Genomic DNA, 27,387 nt, shown 5'->3' on the forward strand with positions numbered 1-27,387 from the left:
CTGAAACCCCTGTGGTCCATCGATTTCTGACCTGGGACCTAGCCACGGTCTTCAGGCACTGACTGAGGTGCCCTTCAAGCCCTTGAAGGAGGTTTCCCTCCAATTCCTGACCCTTAAGGTAGTCTTCCTGGTTGCCATCACCTCAGCCAGGAGAGTATCTGAGCTTAACGCTCTCTCCAGAAGAAGGGACCTCTGCACATTCCTAGCTAACCGGGTCATCCTCAGACTGGACCCCGCGTTCATGCCCAAGATCAACTCTCCCTTCCACAGAGGTTTAGAGATAGTTCCGCCGGACTTCTGTCCGCAGTCTGAACAATAGGCAAAAAAGCCATATTTGCGGGAGACTCATCTTGAAACGAGAGTTCTATGGGAGCTTAGAACTAATGCTTTTTTTTATTATGAGCAGGGGTCCCCAAACCTGGCAACTTTAAGACTTGTGGACTTCAACTTCCAGAATTCCAAGTTTGAAGATCTCTGATTATGAGGCTGGCTCCAGGAGTCTTCTACCCCTAGAGAGAAAATTTGGGTTTTGTGTGTTTTGCTTCCATATGTTAGGTATCTGTTAATTGAAAAGATGTGTTTAAAAAAATGTGTGTAATCTGAACTTTAACTTTAACTTTTAACTTTTATTTAATTTATAAACCACGCCCTCTCCCAGAAGGGACTCGGGGCGGTGTACAGTCATATTAAAACACAATATAAATACATACAGATATAGATAAGTATAGATAAATATAGATGAATATAGATGGAGAAGGTAACATATAAACTGTACAATAATAATTAAAATTAAAATTAGAGATACATTAAAAACTACCCCTAAAAACCCTAAAAACCCTTATAAGATCCTGTAACAGGCCAATTGCTCAGTAAAAGACTTCATGAAAACATCCAGTGATTAAATACTCAGAAGTCCAGCCTCCCTGGGCGTTCCTGTGTCCTGACACTCTAATTGGTTGGTAAACAATGGGTTGGGCTTATTGAAATAGTAGAATGCAAAGAATTTCCTAGTGCTGAACTCTCCTGTGGCAATACTAATGAGAAGAGAACATAGCTGTTATGAGATAAAAGGGCTGTGCAGGAAACGGTGCCTAGAGGGAGTGAGGGCAGCTTTCCTCTGAGAGAATAACTTCAGAAAACTTAGAGAAGAACTTTACGACTCTCAACCTTGAAAACGCATCATGGCTGAAAAGCTGGACTACAATGATCTTTTACATAAGCATTCAAATCTCTTTTATAGGTATCCGCTGACATTGGTCCGTGGAATCCCCCTGATGGAACCTATTGCAAATCAATGGGATCCCATTGAAAACTTCCAGGCAAGACCAGATGACTTGATCATCTCAACTTATCCTAAAGCAGGTGAGATGTTATGGGGCAATATAGTAGAGGGAATGTGGCAAGAACAAAAGTCAGGATAATAAAGAGAAGACCTGAGCATTGATCACGCAAAAACGTAACAATCGCTCTATCCAAATGTGACAAACAGCTATTAGAATTGGGGCATATGGCATGTGCTTGAAAAACTGAGAGTAATGCATTTTTTTCTTGCACCTTTTGAATCCATTTTGGCTGAAGGATTGTCTGCCAATGGTAGATTTTTCATGAGTACTTGTTTTGATAATGCTGGAATTGAACATTAGGATAAACTAGAACCAACTATTCTGACACTCAAGTTTCATAAATCGGTGTTTATATGGATTAAATGTCATATGATACTTCTCAAAGACATAAAACCAGTTGTTTTATAGAAATGGAACACAGGTTTGATTTTTTTTTGTAAAAAGAAATCTGCTTTCAAGTTTTTGCTTTTCAATACATTAACTGTCTCAGAAGTGAAAAGGTTTAAGGTTGTCAGTAGGAAGCTGTGTATCTATAAATGGCTTGCTTGTTAATTTGTACATTACTATTTCAAAATGCATGAAACAGGAATGGAAAAAGTAAGGAGTTGTGATAATCATGAGACATTTTTCTGTCCTGTATTCTCTAAGCTTCTTTAGATGACCTCAGATGCAATGAATGCTTCCATTCAGGAAACTCCATTCTTCATTTTTTTTTTTCCATTTCTACTCTCCAACAAAATATATTCTGTTTACATGCAAAGTCCTCACTGGGCTATTTGGTTCCCTCCCCCTCCCCCCCACAACATTTACTGTATGATCTTTTTCTAAAAACTATTTTTATTTTCACAAATCTTGGGTTCCCCCAATTCTGCTGATACTTTTTTTTTGTCATGTGCGGGTGGTGAAGTTTTAATTCATATGAAATGGAATATTTATTTGTGCTTCTACATGTAATAGTGCATTTGTTGAATGATGAATATTAATATTGCAACATTTATACAATTTAGTATATTGGCAAAATATAAGGAGGTGGGACCACTGTCATGAATTGCAGTGTGTGTGTGGGGGAAGGTTTGTATTGTCACCAAGCGATTGTCCAAATTGTTTCTTTCCTCTGGGCTTTCAGGTACCACATGGATGCAAGAAATTGTGGATCTAGTATTGAACGAAGGTGATTTGGAAAAGGCGCACAGGGCCCCCATATATGTGCGGATCCCATTTTTAGAAATCTGCTCTCCACCTCCTATGCCTTCTGGTAAGGCCAGGAAGCATCGCTATCTTGATATCCAGCTCTAGATCTTGAATATATAGGCTGTTGGACTGATGTTGTCTTCTACTCTGCTTCTTCTTCCTCAGGCGTTGATAAGTTGGTGAATGCTCCATCTCCTCGGGTGATCAAGACCCACCTGCCCTTCCAGCTTGTCCCTAAAAGCTTTTGGGAAAATAACTGCAAAGTACGTTCATTTAAGGCTCCCTCATATCTTTGTCCCTCTCTTCAGCCTTAATCTATTATCGCATATCATTCTCTTTTCTATCCCATTACAGATGATCTACGTTGCTCGCAATGCCAAGGATAATCTGGTATCCTATTACTTCTTTGACCAGATGAATTTAACTCAGCCAGATCCAGGGACCTGGGAAGAGTATGTGACAAAATTCATGGAAGGCAAAGGTATGTGGAAACCAGTGGCCAGCCTGTAGCCAATGCGTCCACCAGAATTTAAAGACAAAAGCTCAAATCAGAGCAAAATGCCAAAAACAATTTTAGAGTAAATATTTTAAGAAACAGAGATGCACCACATCCATTCAGCTTGCCAGGAATGATCCACCAAAATGACATCCCTGAGTTAGCATTGTGTATCTTTCTAGGTCTTTAGAGTTCACCACAATTCAAAATATCTGGGGACTGGGGTTTGCCTCCTTTTTATAATTTTCTTAAGGGACAGTGAGTGCACACAATAATATCTTAAATAAGGCATCCTCTCCAGCAGATAATATTTGAGGATGGTCTGATGATTGATTTTGTATTGGGGAGTCCAACAGCTGAACCTTTGCTGAAAATATTTTTAGGGAAAGTATTTCTGCTTGGTTTCCTTCCTTAGCATGTGTTAGATCAGAGAACTTGGTTTGTCTCATTATCTTAATTAATTAAGCAATACTGTATCGATTTAAAAGCAAAGGTGATTTATAGTACCACGAAGCAATCTCCAAAGCTTGCTCAGCAATACTTTTGAAATGTAGATGTGGGGAATTTGCAATATCAACTTGGCTAAGCTACAAGAATTTGCAATAGCTTATTGGAAAACCGATCTTCTGTTTGCTAAAGTTCAAACGTGGATCACACCATTAGCTCCTTGCCAGTCTTATGAGATGCCACTACCAAAATTTTGTTTTGGGACACAGGTCCCCAGTTTATTCTTATTTAGGCCCTGGATATAAATAAAGATAATAACAGAATTCTGATTTTGAAGGCAGAGAATTGTAACATTAGGCTAGTGAACTTTGCCTTGTATAGAACTCTTCTTGAATATCTACTTGGAAAATAAGAAATGCTTTTCTTTTCATATCTAGTGCAGCATCTTTTTCCATGTTCCACTTGTAGTCTGTGACTTTTAAAATCTATTTTTCGACCAGTCTCAGTCTTGTCTGGCGAAATTTGCTCCTCTTCTATAACATCTTTGAAATACAGTCTAACTACAGAGGCAGACAATCTTTAAAATGTTTCTTATAATTAATTCCAAAATCCTATTTCAAATTCATCTGGACCCTCAATCCATTTGTAACTTTATAAAACCAAATTTCCAATTAACCTTTTGCTGTTTATTCCTCACTCCAAATTATTAAAGTCCTTAAACTTGCATTTAAAACTTATTTTACTAAGTTGGAGGAAATTCACCCAGAATGGTAAAATACAGATCAAAAGTTCCTAATAGCTGAAAAGGGTCAACAAGTGATTTTGAAAGTAATTAGAAAAGTAAGTACACAAAGCTGGGTTTTTTTTAAAGGCACTGATCATAGTTTGAGAAAGATGGCTATTCTCTCATCTCCCAGAGTTCTAAAACCACCAGAAACCACTATCTTGTGATCTTCTCAGGAGGAACAGTTGTATGAAGTACTTGTGGGTGATCTCAACTCCTTTCTTTACCCAGAGGTGAATTACATCTACTCACTAATTCTTCATTCAGCCATGATCATTAGCTCATTTGCAAATATTCTGTTTATTTTTCTTTTTGTGGGCAATCTACTTCAAATACCTTGCCATGAAAAATGCAAGAGATTTCCAGGCAGTCATGTCAAGTCAAAACTAACTCAAAGGCTGCCAAAAAAAATATCCTTCAGAAGTTTCTTAATTGTCATCCACACCCTTTTTTTTCATAAGCTGATTTTCTCTAATCTGTTTCCTGCTATGTTATCCACCCTTTCAGTCACTGGGTTTAATTTTATTTGCTAAAAATTGGCAGTGCCAACTGTTATCAAGGGATTTGATGTCTCTACAGACCTTTCGGGAGTCACATGTGTGACTTTCAGGTTATATTGTGTACCAAATTTTAATTGTTCAAAATAAGGAAACTCCATCTAAAGTAGTTTTTTTTTTACTGCAGTACTGGATACTGGCTCAGTATCCAATATTTTTTAATTGGAAACTGCCTTATATAACAGAGGGCATTGCTTTTTCTAGTTGACTCTTGTTCCAATGATTGATCCTTGTTCCAATTATGTTTAAAGTTCGAGAGAGAAAAGAATATGTCTCAGTCCATTCTGGAGATATGAAGTCTGGAACCCCAAACTCAATCAGTTTAACCTGCTTATAACTATTTTTTTTTATTTCTGCAAAACATTGATCCATAAATCAGTCAAATGGTCTGTGCTACTTAAGTCACTAAAAACAGTCAAGATTGAAAATAACCATGCTTAGCACGATGTGTAAATACAATTTCTAAGCTTGTGTGAAAACAATCTTGAGTGCAGAGATGATGCTCTCACAATAGTCTTTTCTCATCTATAATTATTTTAAGTAAGAGTTTTATTCTCTTTTGTATTTGATTTCTCTTTCTATTTCTCTTAAAATATGGTTCCTGTTACAGAATAGTTCAAATGTTGGTTGAAGGAGAAAATGTTTGCAAAAGTTATAGTTTTAGGCAGAAGGATTTCAATTGGGGTTGTAATAGAGCAGATTGATCCACTATACACACAGGAAAAAAAATCAGTTGCATAAGAAGCATGCTTGTTTTTCATTTTTTAAATGTAAGTAACTTTTGGAAATTACTATTCTCATCATTCATTGCCTGCTTCCTCTCAGGTGATGCTAATTAGTTAAAATATATGCAAGTAAACTTGGTAACAAAATATAAATTGTTTACAAAAGTATATATTCACCTATGCAGATTTAATTAAGTAATAGAATGATAAATGAATTAAGACTCCAGTATTATATGTACAGCAAAAAGAGGGGTGAGTGGTTTTTTTTTTGTGTGTGTGAGGGACTGCATTACCATTTGGATAATCTTTCTGGGATTAATGTCAATTTAAAACAGGAAGAGTAAGAGCCTTATATACACCTCCCTTGCATATTCATTTATGCCCAATTTGCACACTCTGCCACTTGCAATCGCTCACCCCATGCAACTTACAACCATTCGTTTAGTGACCATTCGAAGTTGCAGCCTTGAGAAAAGAGACATGTCTAGTTTTTACACTTTTGACAGCATCCCCACGGTCACCTGATCAAAATGTGGGTGCTTGGCAACTGGCATGGTTATGGGATAGCAACAGCATTAGACTTAGACTTATATACTGCCTCGTAGTGCTTTATAGGACTCTTTGTAATCATTTTAGCTGGGTTGCAACAAGCAAAGTCAACGGGAAAAGCAAGATTTGCTTAACGGCCACATGATTCATTTAACAACTGCAGTGATTTCGTTTAACAACAGTGGCAAAAAATGTCGTAAGATGGGGCAAAACTCCCTAAACAAATGCCTTCTTAGCAATGGAAATTTGGGGCTCAATTGTAGTTAAGGATTATCTGTATTTCCTCACTTCCACTCTTCCGTTCATTCATGTTCCTTCCTGAAGTACCTTCCTGTTGTTTTATACAAGTCTGACATCCTTTTGTTCTTTTTCATAACTTCCATTCCTCCCATAGAAATACATTCTGAATTCAAAGTCTAATTCCCATTGTTTTCCCAATTACTTCTCCCCTCTCTTTTGCCATATTTTCTTTGAAAACCTTATTGGGATATAGTAAATGCCAATGAGTCTTGTGAGATTGACAGGTAAGTGACTGTGTATTATTGCACTGCTTTTGATCAATTGATTTCATTAAATGAATGTTGATCCTTGTTCTTCCATCTTACTTTGTAACTTAGTTGCCTGGGGATCTTGGTATGATCACGTGCAGCGTTATTGGGATGAGAAAGATAATCATCGTATTCTCTACGTCTTCTATGAAGACATGAAGAAAGTAAGTTCAAAGTGGTGGAGAAACCGAATCCACATAAAAGAGTGGTTGAGAAATCTTTTAAACATTGTACAATCTTAGGGATTAAGCAAAGATCTGAATCACAGTTTCTTAATAGTGCCAGTAGATTATTGCTTTCATGTCCTGGTTAAGGGGTTTCAAAGGTACAGCATTTCATTGACTGTTGTGGAAAACAGAATGTTGTGATAATCAGTAGCCTGATGCCAGGGATTCTGCCAGTCCTCAAACAATACCTACAGCATCCCACAATGTTTATACACACTCACAGCCATCCCAGTGAAATCTCATGAAGCATCTAAACTTCATAGCTTCGGCAAGAATGAAAACTTTCCAATAAGGAAGTTGAAATCTTATGAGACCATAATGTTTTCACAGTAAAGATTACGAAATTTTACTTTCTTTTTTAAATAGTATTTTATTTTTTTAAAAGGATTGTAATTACAACAGCAAAACCTTAACAATAAAAACTGTTGTGATTGGAAAGAAAGAAAAAGAGAAACGTAGAAGGTGCAGAAAATGATGAAAAATAGAAAGAAAGAAAAAAGAAAGAAAAATAAGAATATAGTAAAGAAAAATAAAATAAATATATAAAGAAATTATCACAAGTATAAACAAGTATAAAGAAATTTAATAACGTATCTTCTCTTGAAGTAAAACAAATTCTTCCCATCTCTTATCTTATTAACAAATCCATAAAGTATCATCATTTCAATCCTGATGTCAGCAAAAGTCCATTAATAACATATTGAGAGCCAGTTTAGTCTCATTGTTAAGGCACCAGACTAAAAACCAGAGACTGTGAGTTCTAGTCCTGCCTAGCCATGAAAGCGGATTGGATGACTTTGGACAAGTCTCTCTCAGATTTCAGGCTAAGGTGACAAGCTGTCTGGTCAATTCCTGTTGCAACCAAATGGATCAACCCTATGTTGAACAGGAAAAACAAACAAACAGGCCTTGCATTTATGGAAAAATGCCAGCAATAAAAAATAAGTAAGTAAGTAAGCAAGGAAGTAAATAAATAAATATCTATTTTAACCCTGATCACATAAATCTTTATATTCCTTTTACTTCTAACAATCTTAATCTTTAGACCCCCTCAAATAATTTTGTAGTATTTTATTTCTTTTCCATTTTTATTTGTCCCTTTCTCACAAAAGTTTCTTCAAAACTTTAACAAGCCTCTTCTGTAATTGCAAAGTAGCAAAATTAACCAGGTCATTTTCTTGCCTTGTTATTTGTATATCATATTAATTATTTATTAAGACATCAACTGGTGAAAGTCCAGTTGCCTCTTGAAAAAAAAAGCACCTTTGGGATCACCCAGAGCTATCAAATATGTCAGTCCTAAGGTTCTTAATAGCTGAAAAGCAGTTAAAGGTTTAGCAGTATTCCAATATTTGAGAGGCTGCCACAAAGAGGCAACTTATTTACCAAAGCATCTGAAGCAGTGGTGAGTTCCTGCCGGTTCGCACCGGTTCGGGCGAACCTGTTAGTCAATGAACCCAGAAGTAAGTTCCTGCCCCGGCCCTGTCACTCACTCGCTCGCCCCCGCCCGTCCAGAAGCCGCTCCATTGTTCGCTCCCCCCCCCACTGAGTGAGTGGGGAATCCTCCCGTTCCTCCTCTCAGTGATCTTTTGCGAAGGGAAACAGCTCTGAGAGGGGGGGGGGGAAGCCTCCCATCGAAAACAGCCCTGAGTGGGGTGGGGAATCCTCCCTTTCCTCCTCTCAGCGATCTTTTGCGAAGGGAGGCTTCTCAAAATGGGACACCCCCATCTCTTTCGCCTTCAATCTGTCTCTCTTTCTCTGCCTCTGCCCTCCCCCAATGGCTCAGTGTGAAAAACTGGGGGGGAACCGTGCAGAGGAAAAGGAGGAGGAAGGAAAGGGGGGAGAGAAACGGGGGGAGGAAGAGAGAGAGAGAAAGAGTGACACACAAAGGGGGGAAGTTGGGAGATGCTCCCTCTAAATACTGACACCCTCTGCTTTTTGGGGGAAAGGCAGTGATCCCAGGAGGGGAAAGGAGAGGAGGGTCCTTGGTGAACCTCTACCCCTATTCCCCCTATCCCAGTTAAGCCAGCTCGGTTTGGGACCCAGCCTTTCTAACTTCATTTGGGATCTTCTAACATCCCACTCCCACCCGGTCACATGGCCAGCAAGCCACTCCCGCCTGGTCACATGGCTGGCAAGCCACTCCCACCCGGTCACATGGCCAGCAAGCCACTCCCACCCAGTCACATGGCTGGCAAGCCACTCCCACAAAGCAAGCCACACCCACAGAGTAGGTTCCAAAAAAATTTGAAACCCACCACTGATCTGAAGGTAAGACAAGAAACAATGGATGGAAACTAATCAAGGAGAGAAGCAACCTGGAATTAAGGAGAAACTTCCTAAAAGTGAGAACAATTAACTAGTGGAACAGCTTGCCTTCAGAAGTTGTAGGTGCTTCATCACTGGAGTTTTTAAAGAAGAGGCTAGACTGTCACTTGTTTGAAATGGTATAAGGTCTCCTGCTTGAGCAGGGAGGTTGGGCTAGAAGACTTTCAGGGCCCCTTCCAGTGCTGTTCTGATTGATTGATCCCAAAAGTGATTAGAAAAGGAAATATGTGAACCCAGTGTCCTTTCAAAAGTGCTGATAAAGAGAACATGGTTTTTCTCTTGTCTCCCAGAGTTCTAACCTGACACATCTCAAACATACTGTTAGATATTAGCATATATCGGGATAAGTCTTCCCTCAGGTCCGCTCCTACAGCGGGAAACAGGTATTCCTCTGATTGGTCAATGGGCGTGCCTCATCCCTATAAAAGGGGAACCCTCCGACCACAGAGTAAGCTGGATCACTACTATTACTAATAAAGAGCTGTTAAGTCACGTCGCGTCCGCAGTCTGTCTCTCGTTGCCCAGATCTAACATTGGCGACGAGGGTGGGATCGAGAGACAGATAGGACGAAGAACGCTACTTCAAGAATCTCCGGATTTGATCCAGCCCAGGAATTCGGCAGAAATTCCGGCAGCCATCTCAGATCACCGCAGCGCGGCAAATTCAAACTGAGAAGATGGCGATGCATGCTCCCCCCGCTCCTTTCGACCCAGCAACCGACGAATGGGAAGCCTTCATGATTCGCTTCGAGTGTTTCCTCGAAGCAAATGAGTACACGGGGATCACCGATGCAAGAAAGAAAAATATCTTCCTCGGCTACTGCGGAAAGGAAGTCTTCAATACGGCCAGAGACCTCACCGCGCCTACTCCAATACAAGCAGTACCATGGGCGACGCTGAAACAAGCCTTGGAAACACATTACGCGCCAAAACCGTCCCGCCATGTCAGCCGCAAAGAGTTCAACATGAGGACTCAAAAGGCGGGAGAATCCATTAACCAATTTGTTGCAGCTCTACGAAGAATAGCAGCCCACTGTGAATACAGGGATTTGGAAGAGCATATCTTAGAGCAATTCATCTGTGGGGTAAGAGACATTTCGTTGCAAAAGAAACTGTTAGCCAACCCGAATCTAACCCTACAGTCAGCATTGAACAAAGCAAGAGCGTCGGAATCAGCGGAGAAATCAGCAGTGACCATACAACGAAGGGTCAACGAAACCCAGCCAGCACCGAGACAAACCAGAGTCCACTACGAAGACGCAAGCCCCGACTACGTGGAGCCCGAGTTCGAGGACAGTCACCAAATGCAGAGCAGTCACTGGAGGCCTGGGGGGAAACCCGGATCCCGTTTGCCGCCCTGCGCAAGCTGCGGAGGGAATCACCCCAGGTCTACTTGCAGGTTCAGGAACGTTGTTTGTTCGCAATGCAACAAACTTGGGCACATCGCACGAGTGTGCCGGAGCGGAGTCCCTGCCTCACGGCAGCCACCCATGTACCGCCAACAGAAGCCCAACCCAGGGGCTTGGCGAAATCAAAAAGGGCGCCCAGAGAGAAATCCACAAGTGTTTACTCAGAGAGAAACTCCCCAAAGAGCTGAACGAGCGTATTCCCAGAGAGATTACTCACAAGAAAGTGAGCGAGCGTATCCCCAGAGAGAATTCACACAGAGAGCCGAAAGAGCGTTCTACCAAGACGCTCAACGAGAGTATTTTCAGGATATAGACGATGAGATAGAGTTGACCCAGAGAGAGGAGTTGCGAACGTATCTCACCACGATACATCAGGTCCGCCCTAAGCGGCCCAAAAGGCTGAAAGTCACAGTCCTCTTGGAGGGCTCACCCTGCGAGCTGGAGGTTGACACAGGATCAACCCTGACGATCATTTCATGGGCATCCATGAAACAGGCCATTCCCAGCCTCAGAAAGAGCCAACTGCACGCTCCTGACGTCCTGCTACGAGACTACCAGGGGAACCAAGTCCCCATCGTGGGCCAAGGCACATTCCACATCCAGTTTAAGGACATCGAAGCCCAGCTGCCCGTGACCATCTCCAGCGCGCCATTGCAGAACCTCCTGGGGCTTGATTGGTTTGAAGCCCTGGGATTAGAAGTCACCGGAATAAACGCCGTGAGAAACAGCAGCGCTGAAAAGATCTTTAAGGAGTTCGAGGATGTGTTCAGCTCTGGTCTTGGTAAGTATGTGGGCAAACCAATATCGTTCAATTTAGATCCAAATGTGGCGCCAATCCGACTTAAACCGAGACGAGTGCCTTTTGCACTCCGCCCAAAAATAGATAAAGAGATAGATAAGTTAGTGGAACAAGGAATCCTTGAGCCGGTAGATCACGCGCGTTGGGAGACACCTATCGTGACCCCAGTTAAGTCAGACGGATCAGTCCGCTTGTGCGCAGACTATAAATGCACAATTAATGTCGCGCTACAACAGAGCGCATATCCGGTGCCCGTAGTACAGCACCTATTGCACTCATTGGGGCCAGGAAAGGTTTTCGCTAAGTTAGATATGGCACAAGCTTACCAGCAACTGCCAGTAGATAGCGCCACAGCGGAGGCCCAGACTATAGTGACGCACAGAGGAGCGTTTAAATGCAACCGGCTACAATTCGGCGTAAGTATTGCTCCAGGATTGTTCCAGAGCGTCATGGAACGACTGTTGCAAGGGATACCGGGAGTCGTCCCATATTTTGACGATATCTTGGTGTCCGCTGCAAACGAGGAGCAACTAAACAAAAGAGTCAGATCTGTTTTGGCCAGAATCAGAGAGAAGGGCCTCCGCCTGAAAAAAGAGAAATGCCAAATTAACGTGCCTAGCGTAGAATTCCTGGGTTATAGAATTGATGGTCAGGGAATTCACCCCACTGAAAAGAAAATTAAGGCGATCCAGGACGCCCCCACACCACGAAATCAAACCGAGTTGCAGGCTTTCCTCGGACTACTTAATTTCTACAGCGTTTTTCTGAGACAGAAGGCGACCGTTGCTGAGCCACTACACCGTCTACTCCAGAGGAACGCACCATGGAGATGGGGACGAGCCGAAGCTGCAGCATTCGCCGGGGTAAAGCGCCTGCTCACCACTGACTCACTACTTGTACAATACAGTCAGACCCTCCCGCTGGTATTGACCTGCGACGCATCGCCGTTCGGGGTTGGAGCAGTCCTCAGCCACAGGATGCCCGACGGGAAAGAAGCACCCATTGCTTTCTACTCCAGAACTCTTTCATCGGCCGAAAGGAACTACAGCCAAATGGACAGAGAAGCATTGGCTGCCGTTGCAGGTGTGAAACGTTTCCATGAATACCTCTACGGCCGCGATTTTGAACTCATTACTGATCACAAACCGCTGTTAGGACTTTTGGCGGGAAATCGCCCCACTCCGGTCTCCCTTTCTCCACGTATGACCAGGTGGACTGTTTTCCTGGCTGCGTACTCTTACAAGTTAATTCATCGACCGGGCTCCACTCTAGGGCACGCAGATGCGCTCAGCCGTTGCCCATTACCAGACATTTTGCCAGACCCCACTCCAGAAATACCGGTATTGCTCATTGACTGTTTGGATTCGGGACCGGTTTCTTCTTACGACGTTGCAAGGTTCTCCTCGAAGGACAATTTAATAAAACAAGTGCAAACTTGGGTATGGAGGGGGTGGCCAAAGGGAAATGTGGGCCCGGAATTCAAAATGTTTTGGTCTAAACGGGACGAACTCTCCGTGTTACAGGGATGTTTGTTGTGGGGGGATCGAGTTGTTATTCCTTTTGCGCTACGAAAAAAGGTATTGAATGCTTTACATATGGGGCATCCGGGGATCGTGAGAATGAAAGCGTTAGCGAGAAGTTATGTGTGGTGGCCCAATATGGACAAAGAAATAGAGGAGTGGGTGGCCACTTGCGATCCATGCCAGGAGTCGAGACCAGCACCCCCGGAAGCGCCCGCCACAGAATGGGAGAAACCCAAGGCACCCTGGTCACGCATTCATATTGATTTTGCAGGGCCATTCCAGGGTCAAACCTTCCTCATAGTTGTAGATGCTTATTCTAAATGGTTGGATGTAGTCCTAATGACATCAACCACGGCAGAGGCAGTTATAAAGGTTCTTAGGCGACTTTTCGCCACCCACGGTCTACCAGATCTGTTAGTATCGGACAACGGGCCCCAATTCACGGCCATGCAGTTCGAAACATTTTTAGCAGGGTTGGGAATCAGACACGCCCTCATCGCGCCATTCCATCCAGCGTCCAATGGTCAGGCAGAAAGAATGGTGCGGTTCGCGAAAGAGGCCCTCGCCAGGATGGGCCCGGGGGATTGGCAAACACGCATTGACCATTACCTCCTCATTCAACACATTACCCCGAGCGCAACGACGGGTAGAAGCCCCGCTGAACTACTAATGGGTCGCCGCCTACGGTCTCACCTGGACAGGCTCCACCCGAATTATTCTACCTCGGCTCCCCCAGACTCTACAAGTAAGGTCAGATCTTTTAGAGAAGGAGACACTGTTTATGCTCAAAATTACACAGGGGGGACATTGTGGATACCGGCAAGGGTCATTGGCATCATGGGCCCTCGATCGTATTTGTTAGAGCTTGAAGATGGGCGGAATTGGAGAAGGCACATCGATCAGCTTCGAGGTCGCCTAGCACACTCCAACTTAAGGGATGAGGGCGAAAGTTTCCTGTCCACAGAAAGACAACCGCAGGGAAACTTCATCCCAGGAAACGACGACACCGGCGAGCTAAGCGGGGGACAGGACATCACGCACGCAGCTGAGCAACCCCCCGTCATCACAGCCGCTGAGCAAACCCCCGTCATCGCAGCCGAACAAGATACCAGGGAAAAGAGCATCGAAAACGCAAGACCTCCAGAAACAGAAAAAGCACCCGATCCTGCAACTACTTCAACCCAACAGGAAACCAATCCTGCAAGTACTTCAACACAACCTGAACTCCGACGTTCCTCCCGAGCAAGACAAACACCCACCTACCTAAAGGACTATGTCACCTACCGCAACGTCCCATCTAGGAGGGGAGGGGTGTTAGATATTAGCATATATCGGGATAAGTCTTCCCTCAGGTCCGCTCCTACAGCGGGAAACAGGTATTCCTCTGATTGGTCAATGGGCGTGCCTCATCCCTATAAAAGGGGAACCCTCCGACCACAGAGTAAGCTGGATCACTACTATTACTAATAAAGAGCTGTTAAGTCACGTCGCGTCCGCAGTCTGTCTCTCGTTGCCCAGATCTAACACATACCTTTGAAATCTAGGAACTATACTTTTTTAATATATTCTTCAATTAAAATTAATTAAGCTATTTTATAGAATTTTATAAGGGAAATCTCCTATACTCCGTTTGGACCCTGCATGCTCTTTTGTATGCTACCAGCCATGAGAATAAGACTCAGTTCCAGCAATTATTTTTTTACAGTACTAGTTAAAATCGAGAGCTTAACTCATTATTGAACACTCTTTACCGTTTCAGTCCACACTTCTCTCCCATCTGTGACTTGACAGCCAGGCTAATTTTGGATTTAGTTTTAAATTAGGATAGATCTGTATTCAGAAATAGCCTGACCCCTCACAAATGTGGAGTATCTCTGCACTTGTGAACTGTTAGACAACTTAAGAAAGTTAAGCACCATTCCAAGTACCCCACCTACAAACATCCTACTCTGCTTCTTCAATTCCCCCTACCTCACCATCACCCCAAATTAAGTGAGTGAATGGTGGCTACTTTTCTGACAAATGACACTGGGCGGGAGAGAATTGAAGCCAAAGAAATTCACCAATTACTGTCCTCAGTTTGTCCTACATTTAAGAATAGCGGCAACTCTAGTCTTGTTAAGCCAAGCAATAGCAAACATTGAGCCTGAAAACTTTTCTGCAGTTGACTCAAGGACTAATGAATTTCAATCTGTCTGAAGGTTTCAAGATTACTTCATAGCAATTAGCAACTACTTTCCTGCCTGGATCTCTTGTAAATGGAAGAATTCCAGAAAACCTGCAGCTTTCACAGCAGTTGTAGAGAAAATAATGTGTAAAGAAGGAAATATTATTTTGACATAAAGAATGACTAAAATGATCAAGTTACTATTTTTACCCTGTTATAGATATGTTGCAATATTTTGGGGTGAATCATGGTACGCTAAAGTTACTGGAAATGTTTTTGAAATCTGTTTTTTCTGATTGCAAGATAATATGCTGCGTGGCTTTGCATAATTGAATTTAACTTTGCTTTAGTAACAGGAGAAAAGAGGTGGGAGGAACTCAGGAATGTCTTTGCTTTAGCTTTGTCTTGTCGATTTTATTTTGTTTGCCAAATCTTCATTTTCTATCAAATTCAATTTGTGTTAACAGGAATAAGAATAAACATGAATAAGAACACAGGAAATGGGTAACAAATAAACGGGTACAGTAGGACAGGTTCGTTAGGCAGGCTGGTACTCGCATATGTATGCCCCCCCTTTACAAACCTCTTAGAAAGGCGGTGAAGTCCATGGTAGACAGTTTAAGGTGGTTTTTTTTTTTTTTGCAGAGGCAATGGTGGGGGTTTATTTTATTTATAATATTTATATATTAGATGTACCTATTAAGATAGGTACATCTAATTAACATTATGTTGCTTGGTTCACACATTATACAAAGCTGAGCTTTGTAAAACCATGATTTATTGAATAAATCACAGTTCTGAGGATTCAGCCAAGTGAGCAGTGTGGTGGCCTAGAGGTGAAGACACTTGCCTCCCACTCAGAAGGTTGAAAGTTCAATCCTAGGCAGAAACAGATGTTTCTCAGGATGCAAAGAGAAATTATCTGCTGTGAACTCCATACACAGCATAATTAGGTCAACCATATTACAGATTGTTTTGGACTTACAACTGTAATGTAGCCCGCCCATCACGGTTGTAAATCATGAAGGTTATAAAATAGGTTGGTCACGTGACCAATCTGATTTTACAAGTTTTTTTGAGGCTGTCGTTAAGTGAATGCCATAATTATTTAAGCAAACCAGTGGATTGCTATGGATATGCTTTTGCTTAAAACCGGAAGTAACTGCAAAACCTCATAAAACATAGTCATGTGACCACAGGATGATATCAGTGGACATAAATATAGTCTGGTTGCTGAGTGCTCAAAATTCAGTCACATGATATTGTCCATTGTCTTTTTATTAGTCCATTCCTCCTCTTTCTTAGCCTTCACATCTTTTCATGGTGTACATTTATCATAAGAAAATGACCATTTTGCATTGAAGTTGTTCTCACACATCTAAAATCAAGTGTTGCTTCCTCCAGGTTAGTGTCCAGGACAATTGTGAGATGCTAGGAGAATAACATAGGTAAAGTAGTAGATCCAAAGGTCATCTGATTTGATTTCTGGAGGTAAAACTATTTCTCCATTATTTTCTACATCCTCTCACCAATCTTTTCAGCATCTAGTGAATTAATTTTATATCACTCACATTGTGGCCTTTTCCCCATCCATGCCTATCTTCTGCCAGGATTTAGCCCGTGAAGTCCACCGTGTAAAAGATTTCCTGCAGGTCAACTTGCCTGAAGACATTGTTCAGAAAATAGTGCATAAGGCAACATTTGAAATTATGAAAGAGAATCCCATGGCAAATTATGAAACCGTACCCAGTTCCATCTTTGACAAGTCAAAAAGTTCCTTCATGAGGAAAGGTAAGATCAAGAACCCAAAATGATATTCTTTTATTTGTAGAGTGACTTTCCTTAAAATAGGAAGAAAAACCAGCAATTTAAACTAGTTCTAAATTAGGAACCTTTATATCTGGAATAAGCAATGTTTCGGTGGCCGTTGACACTAAAGATTTTTGTGAAGGTTAAGGGCTATTGAATGGATGAAAATCCAGTCAGACATGGAGATGTGACTGCAATTCCTTGTCCTTCCCTGAATTTGAGGGAAGGAAATAGAGTAGGAAGGGCTACATTCATTCAGTATTACTAAATTTTACTGCCTTAATATAACATGAAACAGTGTCAATGATTTAGGAACTATGATTTGGGTATGTGCTGGAGGCTTCAGGAAACAGATTTGGGGCAGTAAATTATCCACCTACTTTTATTTTAAATCCTACAGAGTTTCCTTATCCATGGTCCAAACTTTATAGGTCTAGCCTTTGGGGGTCTAGGACTGTTCTCCTGGTACCCTTCGCCACCCCTTTTTCGCCCCCAGGGTTCCATCCCCATCCATTCACCTCTACCATTTCTCCTCCACTGTTAGGACCCTAGCTGTTCGCTCCGGCCAATGGGACCCAGCCTCTTTAGTCCCAGACCCTTCATCATGTGCCATTCACTGACAAACTGTTCACCCGGGGCTTTTGGGCTCAGGTGACAGTTCACCGCCAGTCAATTGGAGGAAGGGAAGGGAGAAAGAGAGGGGGGGGAGGGAGAAAGTGTTCCATGTGGAGTTTCCTCTCTGGGAGTTTGTTTCTCTGCCCAGTTGCCTCGGGTCCGAGCTAGAAAATCCTTTGCACAGGAAGGTTAAAATGATGACTTTCTATTTGTCACAATTCCTCAGACTCCTTCTCTTACTTTTACGCCAAAGCTGTCACCTGAACCCAAAAGCCCGGGGTGAACAGTTTTTTGCCGAATGGCCCATGACGAAGGGTCTGGGACTAAAGAAGCTGGGTCCCATTGGCCGGCACGAACAGCTAGGGTGCTAACAGCGGAGGAGAAATGGTAGAGATGAATGGCTGGTGACGAAACCCAGCTGCCTTTGGTGTGAGTGTGTGTGTGTGTGAGGGAGAGAGAGAGGGGGAGGGAGGGAGGGTGGGTGGGTGGGTGAGGGAGGAGCTGCCATCCCATTCTTGTTGGAGGCACTATTTAAGATACTTCAGGGTTAAAAGGATTATCTGGTGACATCACCATTGCCTTGGGAACGCCTATGGAGGCCCCTTTTATATTCCCATCAAGGAGCTGAAGCAAAAGACGGGAGCTCACCCTGCCATGCAGCAGCACTTGGGTCTCAAATGCAGGCTTGCTAACCAAGCCAGCTTCTTAACCACATGAATAACTACATTCCAGATGTGTGAAGCTCTTCAGAGGATTTGATTTGGGCTGCCATCTTGTTAAACTTTTCTTGGGAGTAAGTTGCACTTGTGAATGAATATGCAGACGAAGTCTAATCCTGACCCAGAAGAACAAGTGAAATTAACTATGACACAAATGTTACATAAAAAACTAAAGCATATATGGAAGACCATTGAGGCATCGTGTCTATGGAGATTCTCAGTCATCCATGTCATAGTTATCCCAAAGGTGCTTTTTCAAAAAAGCTTTTTTTATCCCAAAGGTGCTTTTGAAAAAGCATCTTCAGAGCATTTAGGACATTCAGAAATCATGTGATGTATATGGGAGATGTTCAGAATTTGTTTTGCTTTTTTGTTTTTGTTTTAATTTTGGGAAGAAGCAAAAGCAAGGTAACTTCATCACTGGGGCTCTACTCAAAGAAAAAGGGGAAATATAAAAGATGCAGAAAAGGGCTTCTGGAAAACAACTACCACTGGATCAATCCTGATTTTCTTCTGTCCTTTTCAGAGAAAGCTGGAGAGAAACGACACCTACCTTTTATCAAAGGATATGGGTGGTGATCTTAGATCTTAGGAGAGAATATGGTGGAATGGAATTTGCAGATGTAACCTAAGGCTTTTCTTAATTCTGAAATTCCCTCTAAGTTTTTTTTTATTGTTGTTGCATTTCTTCAGGTACAGTTGGTGATTGGAAGAATTATTTCACAGTGGCTCAAAGGGAGGTATTTGATGCACATTACCAGCAGAAGATGAAAGGGACAAGTTTACATTTCCAGGAAGAATGACAGATCAGGAAATTATCCTCTCTGGGACTTATCAAATAGTAAAATACAGTCCCTTGGAATACACTATTGTAACTATCCCAATAAATGAGTTTGCTATTAAAAATGAGGATGTAATGCACATAGGTTCTGCAGTGGTTGAATGATTGAGAGAAAGGACCCAAATTCTCTAGATAAAAGTATAAAAGCTAGAAATAAAGATATTGAGAGTCTAGAAAGGGTGCAGAGAAAAGCAACAAAGATGATTAGGGGATTGGTGGCTAAAATATATAAAGAATGGTTTCTGGAATTGGCCATCTCTAGTTAAAGAAAAGAAGGACCAGGGGTGACATGATAGCAGTTTTCCAATAATACAGAGATTGCCACAAAGAAGAGGGCATCAAACTATTCTCCAAAGCACCTGAGGGCAGGACAAGAAGCAATGGTGGAAATTAATCAAGGAGAAAAGGAAACTATGGAGAAATTTCCTGACAATAGAACAATTAATCAGTGGAATAACTTGCCTCCAGAAGCTGGGGGTACTCCAACACTGAAAGTTATTAAGAAGAGATTAGGCAACTATTTGTCTGAAATGGTATAGGGTGTCCTGCCAAAGCAGGGGTTTGGACTTGAAGACCTCCGAGACCCTTTCAACCAGGGGTGGGTTCCTGCTAACATTACCACCAGTTCAGTGCCCAAAACTTTTTCCATGCATGTGCACATTTGCACTTAAAAAGGTCTGCATATGCGCACAACATTAAAAAGGGAGGGGAAATTACATTTTTTCAATGAAGATTGTTCTGCGCATGTGCAAAACTGAAAATCAAGATGGCGCTGCTGAGGATAGAACCGGTATGGCCATGTGTCTGCCTGAGTTACTATCTATTTGGCCAAACCTGGCCGAACCGAGAGGAACCCACCTCTGTTTTCAACTCTGGTATGTAGTTATTCTGTTAAAGAGAATCATTACTGTACTCAATGAGGAATTGGGGAAGGGTCAAAAAATCAAGCACTGCGCTTTTTGTAGATGCCACACGCTGAAAGGGACAAAACTTAGATTGTGACACCATAATTGTGAGGATACTACTCAGGGAGTCCTTGACTAACAATTAGGGGTGGTATTCAGCCGATTCACACTGGTTTACACGAACCGGTAGCAAAAATTTGCCATAGGTTGCCAAACCGGTAGCGACTGCTGGCTGGCCATACCCTCAAACCAGTTGCCTGGTCGCCACTCACTCGCCCTGCCTGCTCACTCACCCTGCCTGCTCGTTCGCTCTGCCTGCTCGCCCATCCTGCTCATCCCAGCCCTATATATTTGCCTTCGCTTCACCACATTGCCAAACTACACACCTCGCCAGTTGCCTCCATGCTCTGCTCAGCTCACCAAAGGTAAGTAAGCATGCCACCCACTCGCCCTTTGTCTTGGGTCAAGGGCTGGGCCCCCAGGGATGCACCATTCCTCAAGGCCCCGGAACCACCACCTGCCTCACGCCCGCTTGCCGCCTGCTCTCCTTCACCAGTTGCACATGTTGCCCCATCTCCCCTCCTTCTGCATCCCTGGCCCTGTCCCTGCTTCTTCCCCCCCCCCACCACCTCTTTGTTTGGGATCTTTACCTTCCTCTAGTCCTGCAGCAGCTGGTCTGGACTCTGGAAGGCAAGCTGACCTCCAGTAGTTTTTGGCGGTCCCCAGCCAGCTGTTGTTGCTGGGAAGCAGCTGGAAAAGAAGCTGCTGAAAACTACCAGAGGTCACCGAAAAAGCCACTGCTGTCACCGCCCTGTTCTTTGCACACGTGCATCCCATTGCCTTGCAAGTCTGAGCGGAGCAACACAGCAGGCAATGGAATGCGCATGCACAAAGAGCAGGGCGGTGACAGCAGTGGCTTTTTCAATGACCTCTGGTAGTTTTCAGTGGCCTGTGGCCTCTTTGACAGCCGCTTTGTGATTGCGGTGGCTGGCTGCAGGCTGCTGAAAACTACCAGAGGTGAGCTTGCCTTCCGGAGTATGCACCAGCCACCACGGGATAGGAGGAATGTAAGCAATCTGAACAAAGAGGCGGTGGTGGGGGAGGAAGCAGGGCTAGGGCCAGGACTGCTGAAGCAGGGGAAATGGAGCAATGCGTGCTAAGGGAGGGTGGGGAGGCATGCAGATAATTAGGTAAAAATTTTTTAAAAAACTACCTTTTTCTGTGGATGTAGCTTGGTAGTGGTGGGGTCATGTGACTGAGTGGGCATGAATGACGTCAAGTTGGCCACACCCACTCAGATACATCACTCACACAGGTCCCACCTAGCCATGCCCACCGAACTGATAGCGAAAAATTTGAAACCTACCAAGTTACAGTGCCCTGTACGTAGGACCACTGCAATATTCCCATGGTCATGTGATCAAAATTCAGGCACTTGGCAGCTGGCATATATTTAGGGCAGTTGCAGCAACCGGGCATCGTGTGATTGCTATTTCCAACTATCCCAGCCGACTTCCAACAAGCAGTCAATGGAGGAAGTTCAGCAACTGTATGATTCATTTAACAAGCACATGAATCACTTAAAAACCATACCAAAAAGGTGGCAAAAGTGGGCATGATTTAATAACCAACTTGTTTAGCAATGGAAATTCTGGTCCCAATTCTGTTATAAGGCTAAGACTATCTGTAAAAAAAAACCTTGCCCACTTTTTGGTAGGTTTTGATATTGTCATAAATCTCATACACACTAAAATCTATACTCGCTTATCCTAGTCTATATTGCATCCTTAGGCCAGGGGAAAGAAAAGACGTACAAGTATTTGTCCTTTATGCAAGCAATGTAAGTTCCTCAGAAAACTTGGTGACATTTTCCAAAATGTATTTAGTATGCTCCTATTTATAGTTAGCCTAAATAATCCACCCAAAATTGCTTGGTAAAGAGATGGGCGGCATACAAATTTAACAAATAAATAATCAATATCTTTAAATTTTCTGTGCAAACTGGTCTGAAAAGGAGTCTCTGAGTCCATAGTTTCTATTGAAGAGGGGAAAAATAGTTACAAACAACCCAGTTACTTTCTTCAGCAGAGAGATTATCTCCTACATCCATTGATAGTTTTAGTATCTATCAGTTGAAGGTATTTAAATATGTTGCAATGTTAGTAATTAGGATCCAGTTGCAATAAAAACAAAGTGAAGATAGATGGTGCTAGGGTGATTATTATTGTGATTTAAGTTCTTAACCAGTTATAAGTTCCCTGGAGTGTATCTTACATTTTTCCTAAGATTGAAACCTGATATAATTTCTGTAGAGACTCACATGTCACTTTGCGGCCATAAATTAGGTTTTAGTAGCACTTCCACACTTCTTTGACTTTACTAGAAATGACTTTATAAATTAAGTGCTGAATTTCCTGGCAAAGTCTGCTTCAATCCATTACCAGTAATTCAGTACCTACCTTTTGCTTTAAATAAACATTTAAACATTTGCAGATTAACATTTAAACAGTTGCATAATAACCCCCCCCCCCCAAATCTGGTGGATTACTTATTAACCTGTATCAGCATACTAGAAATTGCCCCATATCTTTTACAAGTCTCTATATATCTAAACAGTAGAAAAGGCAGATTTGAGGAAAAGGTCCACAGTGCAAGTATTTGGGTTATTGAGTTTCTTGCAGTCTAAACCATCACAAGATACAAAATTATATCCATGTGCACGGTGTGGGTCCCACTAATGCCATGGGCTCCATTAGTTATTTGGTTGCCCAGGTTTCTGTTGAAGGAGACCTAGTATTGTCCTCAGGTCAAGTGGGAAAAGGAATCTCCAACAATGGCAACTTTAAGACTTTTAGACTTCAATTTCCAAAACTCCTTGGCCAGCCATGCCACAAGTCTTAACATTACCAACACTGGAGACCCCTGACTTAGAAGAGCTTGAAAACAGCTAAGAATGAGAAGCAGCTGGAATATATTGATGGTGATGGGACAGGGTATTTGCAATGAATACAGTAGGTGGCAAACATAATCTGTTCTTCCATTATCTTACCATTGGGAGGTCCATAGGTGTTAGATACTAGCTACAGTTATAATGGTTTCCACTAAGGTCCTCTGTTCCGGGGGGAACAGAGGCTTAATCTCATTGGTCAAAGGGTCTGACAGCTCCCTATAAAAGGGCTGCTGTCAGACTCAACCTTCGCTGGATTGTACATACTTGTTGTGTCATAATAAAGAGCTGTTGTTGCCTTTAGCCTGAGTGTGCCTTTCCATTACCCGATCTAACAATACCAACTACAGGACAGGCTGAAAGGGCAGATGAGTTCCTTGTGATTTACTAATAGACACAAATCTATCTTCTGTTCACAACGTGAGGTGTCAAGGCCAATACATCTCATAATCTGAATATTTAATGAAAAGCTTATTTCCCAGAATTTTTTTGTGTGAAATTCAGTGGAAAACAAACCAAATATAAAGTCATAGACTACTTGGTTGAACAAGTGATAGAGGATGAAATGTACCATAGAAAATAAGAAGCTTTTTCAGAATGGCTGAAGGAGAAGTAGTAGATGAACTTTGTGCTTGATTATTTGAGGCAATGGCCTGACCTTCCACTCCCAAGGCAAGTTCACCTCTGTACCTTTCATAAAATCCACAATAAAAAAATAATTATCCTTTTACCTATGTCCAATAAAACAAACCAGTAAGCAACAAGTGTGAACTCCACAGGCCTTTCAACATTATATATGTTGTTACTACACTTAATTCAGGGGTGAAATTCAGCAGGTTCTGACAGGTTCTGGAGAACTGGTAGAAATTTTGAGTAGTTCGGAGAACTGGCAAATACCACCTCTGGCTGGCCCCAGAGTGGGATAAGAATAGAGATTCTGCAATATCCTTCCCCCAGGAGTGTGGTGGGAGTGGAGATTTTGCAGTATCCTTCTTGCCACGCCCACAGAACTGGTAATTAAAAAAATTGAATTTCACCCCTGACTTAATTACAAGGGAATGTTTGTGAAATGGAATCAATAGGTTTAGTATTCTACCAGATAGGGGAAGACAAGGACTGGCCTTAAATCATTTCAAACATTCTCATCATACTTTGTTCAAGGCAGCCTTCCTGAACACGGTGCCCTTCCAGTGGTGGGATTCATCAGGTTCGCATTGGTTTGGGAGAACCGACACCTAATTTTTTTGTTGATTTTGGCAAACGGGCTCCGAAATGGCCAGACTAGTGTGCATTCATATGCCTGCAATCCCTTGCTTGCTGCAATCTGGCTTTGCATGTTGGAGGCACGTTAGTCTGGCGTCTCAAAAAAAATCTTAATTTTAATTCAAGCTGTAATAACTCAGCTCTTTAATCTTGCTTTTGTAACTGCAGCTCAGACATGCATTTTATACAGATGCGATAGCATTTACCAGCTGCTACTCCTGCTTGTTTACAGAGTTACACACACACAAAAGATCACAAGACCTCCGCTAGCAAAATGGACTGTTCAATTTCAGAAGATAGGTAAGGGTCCGCTTTCTTGATTGCTTCTCTAAATAACTTTTTTTATCTACAAGTAGAAAAAACAGCAGAGCCAGGTGGGGGACAAAAGAGTTTGAATCCAACCCCTTTGCTTCTTTTCGTGCTGATTTCCCAAATGGAGTTTTTAATATTGTGGAGAAGAAGTAAATGACATTACAATTTTGCTCCATTTGGAGGTGGTACAGCCCACTTTATGACTTTAGAACATTTTGGGGGGGGGGGGGCACGGCACTGAATTGCATGTTTAAAACTGGCGAAGCGAGCTTTTTTTCAAATTTGATTTTTCAAGCTTGGTTTTTTTTTCTTATTTATTTCTATGCACCCATCGTTTTTCACTAAGAAGGGATTCCTCTTCCTCCCAGTTGCGATGTAGACGCAGGGTGTGTTGAGAGTTTAGTTCACTCATTTTCAATGCAACAGCTCCTTTCTCTGACTTAATCTCTCCAGACTTAATTCCAAAACCCTAACTGCAGTGTCTAAGTAAGTGTAAGTATCAGAAATAATCATATTTAAATTTTTTTAATTAAGACTCAAAATACTGTGTTTCCCAGAAAATAAAACAGGGTCTTATTTTCTTTTGCCCCACGAAATATGGCATTGGGCTTATTATAGGGGGAGGGCTTATTGTTTTGGGGTTGCCGGGCAGCTGCTCCCTTGCGAACTGGCTCCCGAAGAGCCGGGCACAGCCTCAGGGGCAAAGCAGCCATGAGGTGACTATGCTCAAGAGGAACCTCCTGGCAAACCCCCTCTCCAGCCGGGCAGAGCACCATTCGCTGACCTAGGAGGTATCCCTAAGGCGCCAAGCCACGTAGCTATCTGTCCGCTCCCCAGCTCCCGCAGCTTGGCACATTCGGGATACCCCCTAGGTCAGTGCATGGAGCTCTGCCCAACTGGAGAGGGGAGTTGCGCGAGCGCCTGTTCTGCCCCCAGCAAGCATGCCTCCCAGCCTCACCATGCCCTGGCCCAGCTCTCCCTGCAGGGCCAGGGCGCCGCCGCCACTGCCGCGCTCCAAGCATAACTTCTTCTCCGGCTTCCAAACTCCAAAACCTGGCTGCCGAGTCTTTCAGCAGTGGCTGCTCTAGTAGTGCGCTCTATGGTTGTGGGTCAGCTGCTAGACAAAGAGTCTTTTGGACAGAGAGTCTTCCAGCAGCCAGCCCACAACCATAGAGCGCACTCCTAGAGCGGCCGCTGCTGGAAGACTCAGCAGCCAAGTTTTGGAGTTTGGAAGCCGGAGAAGAAGTTATGCTTGGAGTATGGTGGCAATGGCAGCAGCGCCCTGGCCTGCAGGGAGAGCTGGGCCAGGGCATGGTGAGGCTGGGAGGCATGTTTGCTGGGGGCAGAACAGGCGCTCGCGCAACCCCCCTCTCCACCCGGGCAGAGCTCCATGCACTGACCTAGGGGGTATCCAGAACGTGCCAAGCTGCGGGAGTTGGGGGGCTCGCAGAGCGCCATGTGGCTTGGTCCCTTTGGGATACCCTCTAGGTCGGTGAGCAGTGCTTTGCCTGGCCGGAGGGGGGAGGAGTTGTACAGGGGGCTTATTTTGGGGGGTGGGCTTATAGTTTTGCCCATACGAAAAATGTGGCAAGGCGTTAGTTTCAGGACAGGTTGCATTTTCATGGAAACATGGTAGTATACACTAATCCAAGAGTGGGGAAAGGGCCAGGTTTTTTGAAATGTCACACTAGTGTGCATTCACGTGCCCCCAACCTCCTTGCTTGCTGCAAAGCTAGATTGCAGCAAACAAGGGATTGGATGCACATGAATGCACACTAATCTGGCCATTTTGAAGTCGGTCCACCAAGCTCAGCAAAAAAATAGGTATCATTTCTATCGAACCGGTTGTTAAATTATTTGAATCCCACAACAGAGACCTTTATATGTGTGACTGCAGCTCCCAGAATTCCCTGCCTGGTATCTGGAAGGGGCATATCTAAGGTTTACACAACAATTATTCTGGGAGGTATCATGTATCAAAGAAGGATATCCAACCTATGGGACTCCATTGTATTTTGGTTTGTTCCTCTACCTCAGCAATTTTAAGATGTAAGGACTTTGTCTCCCAGAATTCCCAAGACAGCAGGAAATTCTGGAAGTTGAGATTGAGATTGAGAAATGCTAATTTAAATTGTACTCTAGATTTCATTTTAATCTTGTACTAGTTTGCATGAAAGAGGGTTAACTTTCCTTTATACACAAGGCTCAAGTATACAGAGAAGTAGCTTTCCTCATTCTATGTACCCCACTTACAAGAAAATTAACTCCCAGAATTCTCAGAATGGTCAGACTGGCTGAAGAATTCTGGGAACCAAACCTTTCTAGGATGCCCTAATTGGGAAAGCTAATTATGGGAAGGAATATCCATCTGGTTCAATTCCAAGCTGGGAGAAAGACACTGGAAATATGGAGGCTGATTGCAAATAAAGGTTTACTGATGAAGCAGAACCACATGTGATTCTGGGCAGCTGACAAAATGGCGTTGAAAGTGGGTGGGCTTTTACACCTTCTTTGGGCTTTCTATTTGAGCTTTCTGTTCCTGTGCAGAACATGTCCTCTAATATTCTATTGGCTGTTGTCAGATTCCTATGGCGTCATGTAGGGGTTATGTAGGGGTCATAACTGGCTTTATAGGCAAAAGAGGAAATGCAAATCCTAGGTCCTTGTCTGAGCTAATCTACTCAACCTCTGGTTTATTGTTTATCTGAGCTCCCAGGTGAAGTTTGGACTACTCTGGGGGTCATGCAATGAAGCGACTTGTGATTCTGAAAGAATGTTGGGCAATTCCTATTGTGACTATGGCTTTCATCCTGTGTTGGATCTTCGGTGAGCAGCTGCTTCTTATCCTATGACTATCACACTACCTTTGTTAGCTTTGTTGCA

General features: G+C 42.9%; 2 protein-coding genes across 2 annotated transcripts in view; both read left to right on the forward strand.

Annotated features, from left to right (window-relative positions):
• Positions 1 to 1,009: 1,009 nt before the first annotated feature.
• Positions 1,010 to 19,185, forward strand: LOC309401756 (sulfotransferase 1B1-like). The gene is made up of 7 exons (XM_081970979.1): positions 1,010 to 1,362; positions 2,470 to 2,598; positions 2,700 to 2,797; positions 2,889 to 3,015; positions 6,710 to 6,804; positions 16,704 to 16,884; positions 18,930 to 19,185. Exons 1-7 carry the CDS (start codon positions 1,182 to 1,184, stop codon positions 19,037 to 19,039), a joined length of 921 nt encoding a protein of 306 aa, XP_081827105.1. The 5' UTR covers positions 1,010 to 1,181; the 3' UTR covers positions 19,040 to 19,185.
• Positions 19,186 to 25,757: 6,572 nt separating this feature from the next.
• LOC309401355 (uncharacterized protein) overlaps positions 25,758 to 27,387 on the forward strand; it is a 91,544-nt gene continuing 89,914 nt past the window's right edge. The window contains exon 1 of the mRNA XM_081970425.1: positions 25,758 to 25,818. Coding sequence (XP_081826551.1) covers positions 25,764 to 25,818 — 55 coding nt within the window. The 5' untranslated portion in view covers positions 25,758 to 25,763. The remainder of the gene's footprint in view (positions 25,819 to 27,387) is intronic.

This window comes from Natrix helvetica, assembly GCF_964273705.1.
Source record: "Natrix helvetica genome assembly, chromosome: Z".
Classification (NCBI taxonomy): domain Eukaryota; kingdom Metazoa; phylum Chordata; class Lepidosauria; order Squamata; family Natricidae; genus Natrix; species Natrix helvetica.

Bases quoted from the DNA above. Each gene is read 5' to 3' on its own strand.
- LOC309401756 (XM_081970979.1), top strand. From the start codon at position 1,182: ATGGCTGAAAAGCTGGACTACAATGATCTTTTACATAAGCATTCAAAT. The intron at 2,798-2,888 runs GTACGTTCATTT...ATCCCATTACAG, and splicing joins TTTGGGAAAATAACTGCAAA to ATGATCTACGTTGCTCGCAA. The intron at 16,885-18,929 runs GTAAGATCAAGA...GCATTTCTTCAG, and splicing joins AAGTTCCTTCATGAGGAAAG to GTACAGTTGGTGATTGGAAG.